Source organism: Asterias amurensis, chromosome 2 (genome assembly GCF_032118995.1).
Source record: "Asterias amurensis chromosome 2, ASM3211899v1".
NCBI lineage: Eukaryota > Metazoa > Echinodermata > Asteroidea > Forcipulatida > Asteriidae > Asterias > Asterias amurensis.
The window spans coordinates 7847559-7854847 of NC_092649.1; the positions used below are offsets into that span (position 1 = coordinate 7847559).

At 40.0% G+C, this 7289-nt stretch overlaps 1 protein-coding gene across 3 annotated transcripts; it reads right to left on the minus strand.

Annotated features, from left to right (window-relative positions):
* Nucleotides 1-726: 726 nt before the first annotated feature.
* Nucleotides 727-6559, minus strand: LOC139933964 (uncharacterized). Of its 3 annotated transcripts, none has more exons than XM_071928212.1 (4): nt 6266-6559; nt 5450-5654; nt 4303-4507; nt 727-3948 (listed from the first exon to the last, which is right to left on the minus strand). In XM_071928212.1, the coding sequence occupies exons 2-4, from the start codon at nt 5633-5635 to the stop codon at nt 3398-3400; spliced, it is 942 nt and encodes a 313-aa protein (XP_071784313.1). In that variant the 5' UTR covers nt 5636-5654; nt 6266-6559; the 3' UTR covers nt 727-3397. The 3 variants fall into 3 exon arrangements, with proteins under 3 accessions (XP_071784313.1, XP_071784314.1, XP_071784312.1); XM_071928213.1 differs by having other exon boundaries at nt 6256-6559; XM_071928211.1 differs by having other exon boundaries at nt 6248-6559.
* Nucleotides 6560-7289: the final 730 nt, after the last annotated feature.

Genomic DNA, 7289 nt, shown 5'->3' on the forward strand with positions numbered 1-7289 from the left:
ATGGCAGGAGTTTTCCCGAGGAGCAAGTGATTATAAAAGGAAGTTGCTTTCTCAACCCCCTTTTTAAAAGAAAACATCGAAGCAGGGGTGTTGTGCAACATTGAAAAAAAACCTTATTTTGATTGGTTACTTGAATTAATTAATTATAACAATCACAGGCGCGGGCCACATCCTTATACCTTTTGTAGATCACTTTTAAAGTTTCATTTTGGCCTTGACGTACATCCCTACTCACCGTGAATGAAGATTTACCTGTGAAGTTTCAGCTTCATTTTTTTGTTATGATCGCGAACTTTTTACGGAAAATGTGAAAAGCACAGCTATAGAGCAATGAAAGGCCGGGCGCGGAGAGTAGATCCGTTGTACATGTGCTAAAATAATTTTGGCAGCTCACAACTAACAAGATAATTTTGGCGGCTCATAAGATAATTGTTTTTCCCAATGAGGGAATTATCTTTATGTCATTATCGTTGAACCGGGTAAGTTTGTGGACCTTATTAGTACGGTGTTTTGTGTCGTACAAATGTATCCAAAACCATCAACCAATGAGCAAAAAGGGTTTCTTGCAATACAATTATTTTCTTACATTTCCCTCTTCAACAGACCCCAACATTAAATTTTGATCAAACGATTCCAACTCCTCTTTGAGTTACTTCGAAAGAAAAAAAAACCTACAATTTCTTTTCAATATTTTGGCAATAAATAATTATCTTTTATTGCAACGCCATTTCCCCATCACAAAGGTGATTGCTTTAAAAAAAAAAAAAATAGTGGCTATAAAAATTACATTGAGTTGCATAGAGGGAGAATACAAACATTTTTACTTTAAAGGTAGGTTCATCGTTTGGTTATTGAATGTATTGTAAATAATGGTTATAGGCCATTTTTCAAGAAACGTGGGAACAATACAAGTCACCTACGAAAGTGTCAGCTAAAAGTACGAAAACTATCGCAAGTGTTTTTAAAAGAGAGGCGACAGCTGCGGGAACCAACCATATCTCTGATTGCAGCATTTACATATGGACACCACGGAAATTTAAATCCCCAAAGGTCGCCTGACGGTGAACCAATTTTGGAGATTCAACTTTTTCGCTAAGCTTTTGCCCTTTTTCGCAGTAATGACTCTGTTAACTAATGTTAATGTAAACTTACGTGGTAATACGAACAGCAACATTGGATAGTTTAATGCATTTCTGAGAAACATCACTTCGAAGGGGCTGTTGTTACAATGTATATCTCAAACACGCGACCACTTAAAGACACTGGACACTATTGGTAATTGTCAAAGACTATAGCCTTCACAGTTAGTGTATCTCAACATATGCATAAAATAACAAACCTGTGAAAATTTGAGCTCAATCAGTCATCGAACTTGCGAGATAACAATGAGAGAAAAAAACACCCTTGTCACACGAAGTTAGATAGTTGATTTCGAGACCTCAAGTTCTAAATCTGAGGTCTCGAAAACAAATTTGTGGAAAATTACGTCTTTCTCTAAAACTATGGCACTTCAGAGGGAGCTGTTTCTCACAATGTTTTATACCATCAACCTCTCCCCATTACTCGTCACCAAGTAAGGTTTTATGCCAATAATTATTTTGAGTAATTGCTTTGGCACGGTAGTTAACTTTTGCTGGAAGTACCAAAACTCTTAAAAAAAAGAAAAGAAACCACTATAAACAGTAAAAGTAACAAAGTAAAAGGGCAATGTTTTGATTCAAAGTAGGTACATACTAGGTTCAGTAAGCTTTTGGGCACACAGATAATAAGAACACTGCGGCTTATCTTGAATCAAGTAAGCTAATAGGATTGTTTCTTTGCATACAGTGTACCTAATTCAGTAAGCATACATGTGCAGCGTTTTGATACCATATTGCATTACTGTACCTTATATTTATCCACAGATAGTAAGCTTACTGTGCAGCATTTTGCAAATACTGTACCTTATCTTGATTCAAAGAGTGAGAATTAAGCCCAGATAAATTAGATTAATTATATTATTACAATAACAATATTTTGTCAAAAATATCTTAGATTGAAAGAACTCATGATGTATATTGCTTATCATAATAAACTAACGCACAAATTTCAGATTTCTTATTTCTGTTTTAAACACCAAAAATACAATTACTTGAAGGAGTTAGATCACACACACAATATTCAGGTTTTCCATCAACACCAATTATACCAAAAAATCTCATTATCTGATTATTAAACTTGCATTGAAAAGAAGATAACTTAAACATTCCACTCCCTAGTCATAACACTGTTAATAAAATTTGAGACCGGTTGTCGAGACCTACAACGCTGGTATCAACCCCCTCACCAAAACACCCAACCTTACATATCAGGCTTGTGGGGTCATGTTATCATTGCTCTATTATACATTTTTCTAATAATTCCTTTGTGGGGTCCAAGTTGAACAATGACAAACTTTGTGGAGACCGCTGTTCTATTGTGTTAAATATCCCACAAAAACATATGGGTAAGCTCATCACACCTTAAATGCACTACATTAATGTTTGCAGTTTCTTGGTACATTATTTGCAACTGATGGGGACATCACATTCTGACCACATGCAGAGTGCTATAATTATACATAATGTCTAAAGTTCCAAAACTGTATTTGACTGACTTGACTGTGGAGACCCCTTGCCAGTGTTGTAGGTCTCCCCTTTGGTCTCGACCGTCAGGTCTTTCCCTCCCCCCCCTCGGTCTCGGACCTACAGGTCTCGACTACAACCGAACCTCTTGCACTAAATCACACACAGCTACAGTCTGCCAATTGTCTGCCATTTTGGCAGTCAAAATACATTGAAGGTAAATTTAATATTTCGGCCACCTATTCATAACATTGCTACAATCCAAAAAATATTTAAATGTTAAGCTTGGTAAAATTAAATGACCATTTCCAACACCAATATGTTTAGCCTAACAATTTTGTTCAAAATTTTGCCACAACAGAAAAGCACTGATAATTACTTTGGTTGGCAAAGAAAACGGGTAGAAGCTCAGAGTCCAATTCCATAGAGATGCTAAACAGAAAGAATGGATTAATAATTTCCAACTAAGCATAAATGAGCAGGATACCAGTCTCAAATGGACCATGAAGCACTATATTTTTGGTTGATAACATAAGCATGTTAGCTGTGCTTAGCTCATTTTTAAAGCAGCTCTAAAATAATGTGGAGTGCCTAATTTCATAGAGTTTCATCAGTAGAAAATATTGCTTGGCAATTTTCTGCTAATAGTGTAAATGAGCAGGATAACAGCCACAAATTGTACATGTGACCATTGAGCAAAGCGATAGCATAGTTTTGTTGTGCTTAGCTTCTTTGTGTGCTAAGAGCCGCTCTTTAAAATTGTGCCCTGGTCAGAACAGAGGAAGAAAGTGGTTTTAGTCTTTTAATGCATGGGACAAAACAATGACTGCAGAACAAAAAATGAGAAAAGCTGTTGGAAATAAAGTAGAAGCACTGGCGGTGGAACAATCGGCAACCGTTGTCATGGTCAACGTCAGGTTGTATGGCATGTTGGGTACATACGCGCATGGACCACAAGTATTCCAGTCTGAACAAAACTGGTCTGGCGTGCACCACCCGTAAACGCTGACAAAATGGTGGCCAGGTTGGACGTCCGGGTCGTCATTCCGCAAGGTGATGCTTCGACGGATTGAAGCGAGCTTCCAAGCGTGATCACTGATCTTGGGCCGGACGATGGACCTAGAGATAAGAAGCTCTGGGTAGCCGTAGCTGGTCGGGCAAACGGCCGAGTCCAAGCAGTGTTCGAGTGTAAGCTTCACATCGGTACACCGCGACGGGAGGCAAAATTGATAGTAGCGGTACGCTTGCGCGTCGATACGCTCATTCCTTATTTGACTGTAGACAGTGATTTCAGTTGTGGGGTGGGTTGTCTCCACACTCTCTGCCAGGAGGCTGAACTTGGATGCTGTGTGAAAACGTTGACAAAGACAAAAGGAAAAAATTTTCAGCATTGTAGCCAGGTTTGTCGATGCCGGGCCGGCCTGCCAAGAGCTACCAAATTGGCTCAGCAATCTGTGCAAAGCACACTAAGCTGCCCAGCACAAAATTATTTTTGTTAAGAAATGGGGCCATCATTGCTGAAGTGCATTCTTTTCTGTGCTGGGTAGCACAGTATATTTTTTTTCAGAGTGCTGGGCGAAATTGGTAAGTTCTGGGCAGGCCCGCCCGGCACCCCCACCATGGCTTACAACACTGCTCAGAATCAAAATCTTTAGCACAAACATGGTCCCTAGAGGGCACTATACTCATCAACACTTACGAGTGCGGCCAGTTGAGACATCATCTCCGCAGTAGGCATGCACACCGATGTAGAAAAAGCCAACTTCAAAGTCTGGGTCCCAGCTGGAGACGGTAAGGTCCTCCGAGCCCCACTCGTAGGACGTCCAAGCTAATGTGGTCTCATTTGGGTACTTGTTGTTACCTTTTGCAATGTATAGGTCTGGCTCCCCCTCCACATGGTTCACCTGGGGTTTAATAGGGTTAGGGAGAAAAGGTTAAATTTTGTTCAGTTTTTGTAAACGTAATAATTATAATATTGAACATTTCTAGTGCGCCATGTCTGTCAATGATGACACTCCTGGCGCAAAAAAAAATTGAACTCAGCAACATACACAAAGACAACCACAATTTGAAAGCTATGGTTTTCAAAATAGATATGTTTTGAGATGTGTCTTGAATTGAGAACAAGTATCTGCCTATCTGTTTTGAAGTGGGCGCTGTTTCAAAGAGAAAGGCAACATTTAAGAAAAATACAATTAAAAGTCACTTGTGAAAGTTTCAGCTGAATACAGTGTCTACTTGCTGAGAGGGCGGGGGGCATTTGGTGCAGCTGATGCAGAAAAATAATGACAATCTCAGACTTGTAATCAAGTCTACCATAGCCATAGCTGAAGTCTCCTGATTCAGGTGCAGATATGAGAACAATCAATGTGCCAGATATTAGTGTTACCAATCTGAAAATCACCAAAAAAGTACAAGCCTAATTAGTGGATCACTGAGGTTTGCTCAGTGGTTTCTTTCCCTGCCTTTCACCTCAGTTGACCCTGGTATGAATCCCACCTCAGACTGGAGCCTAGGTGGTGCAAGACGTTTCTTGTTTTCCTTTCACACACAGCGCGGCCAACTCGCAAACAGCGCCCGCATCGACCGCCCCATACATTAAGTCAGGTGGGGGTATGTGGGGCGGTCGATGCGGACGCTGTTGGTGAGATGGCTGCGCTGTGCGTGAAAGGAAAACGAGAAACGCCTTGCATCAAGACCTTGCATGTGATGTGGATTAGGTTTTCACTCCACTTAATACCAGATTTAAGTGGGTTTTCCACCTTTGGGGGTTCTCCTCCCACACCTAACACTGAACATTTGTGCTATTGGATGTGTAATAAAAATAGACAAATATAAAGCCTAACCCTGACTCTGAGGTCACGACAGGGGTCAGTGACCTCCACTGCGTAGTACTTGAATTTATCGCAGGCGACTTCCTGCAGCTCACTGGTCTCTTCATTCAGTGTCAGTAGTATGTGCTCCTCCTGTCCCAACGAGGGCTGCCACAGAGCACATAGACTTAAACAAATCATCAGAAATTGATTGGCCATCTTCTCAAATTAGGTGTCTCTGTTCACAAAATAAATCAAAATGAAAAATACACATTTACTAGGTCTGGAGTACTGTTTTTCTTGTGCTAAAACCTGAATATCTGAAATCCTGAACTGAAGACTTTCCTGTAGCCAAACCAACCCTGTCCATTCATTCATTCATTCATTCATTCATTCATTCATTCATTCATTCATCGATTGGTTAATTACACAATTTTACAAAATTGTAGCATCAGCTGAATTGCAAGAAATTTAACAATTAACAAAATAAACAATTAAAGCACAATGAAAAAAACCCAAAGTGTTTGAAACATACCCTTTAAGCATGGAGGTATTAGCCTTATGAAACTATACAAATAGCCTAACCAAAGCAATGCAAGGTACTCAGTGAACATATAGGTCACTAAGTGAATGGTCTTACTCAATTACTGAATTAGTCCTTTTTAGTTTTTGAAAAAGGTTTGTCACCATCACCATCAATACATCACATGGTTTCTCGATAGATGAGAAGGTCCCCCCCTAATTCCCCATGGCGCAGGTTACAATGGAGTGCATCCTGGGCCGGGTTAGGGAAACAAGGATTGTACTTGCTCGGTAATTACTCAAAATTACCTGCTTACTTTTCCGTACTTTGATATGCTGTGATTACTCCGCGTCCTTGCTCCTTCGGTCAGCTGATCAATCGCCAACACTTTTTTCCCAAGATCTAGACTTCACACGGTGTTCTGTAGGTAGGCCTATAATGCAACCGTTAGTTGTACTGTAAAGTTCGCTTTTGGACCGTTGAATTCCTCTTCTTAGCACTAGAGTGACGCAGCAGCAATTGTAGGGGGTGTGTACAATTTCAGAACCAAACCATGGCAATAAAAACACATACACTTATTGTCCAGCAATCATCAGCTGTCGAGTCTGAACAAAACAACACGTGCGTGATGTAATGTCAGGAAGTGCGCCCTCAACTGACGAGTAGTCTGTCGTCTGCTACCGTCGTCACGCGTAACCGCCCATTTTGCATACGTTTTTGTGTGTGTGTGTGGTGGTGGGGGGGGGGGGGATCGGTTATTGTAAAGGATTCTTTTGAATGTTCAACAAATGGCAATATCATATATTTTTTCCTATAATGGCACAATGGGAGTTTGATCAAAATGAAAAGATGTGTTTATTTATGCGAAGTATAATGAGCTCCACAGCCAACTTGGCAAACAAGCTAAATTGCCTAGCTGTTACGCATGGCTATGTCAACAGTAAATGTATTTCATAATGGGTCGGACAGCTCATTTTTTTACCTCTTTATTTAAGGAACGTATTTGATTTGTGGATGGTGTTAATAACATATAGAGCTGAAGCCAACAAAACAATTGCCGGTGTTTTTGATAATGACCATTAAGTAACGATGAGACAAAAAAAATACACAGTGCATTGGGGGAGCTCAACTAAAACTGCAGCTGAAACGGTCAACAATACCTTACTTTCTCCGTAATTTCAATCTTTTTCCCGTGTTTTAAGTTTTTAAATGTGGGGCACGGTGGTTGTGTTTTCATAAGTGTTCTTAGAGCCTCAGGAATTTGTTGTAATTTGTGTAATGTTCTATTTGAAAATAATTATGTTTGAAGCACCAAGTACGGGAACACTTGGTGGGTGTTTAACCTTTGCA

Excerpts from the sequence above, each read along its gene's own strand:
- LOC139933964 (XM_071928212.1), bottom strand. The coding sequence starts at position 5,635 with ATGGCCAATCAATTTCTGATGATTTGTTTAAGTCTATGTGCTCTGTGG. Across the intron at positions 4,508-5,449 it reads GTCGTGACCTCAGAGTCAGG|GTGAACCATGTGGAGGGGGA; the intron begins GTTAGGCTTTAT and ends ATTAAACCCCAG. Across the intron at positions 3,949-4,302 it reads TGTCTCAACTGGCCGCACTC|CATCCAAGTTCAGCCTCCTG; the intron begins GTAAGTGTTGAT and ends GTTTTCACACAG.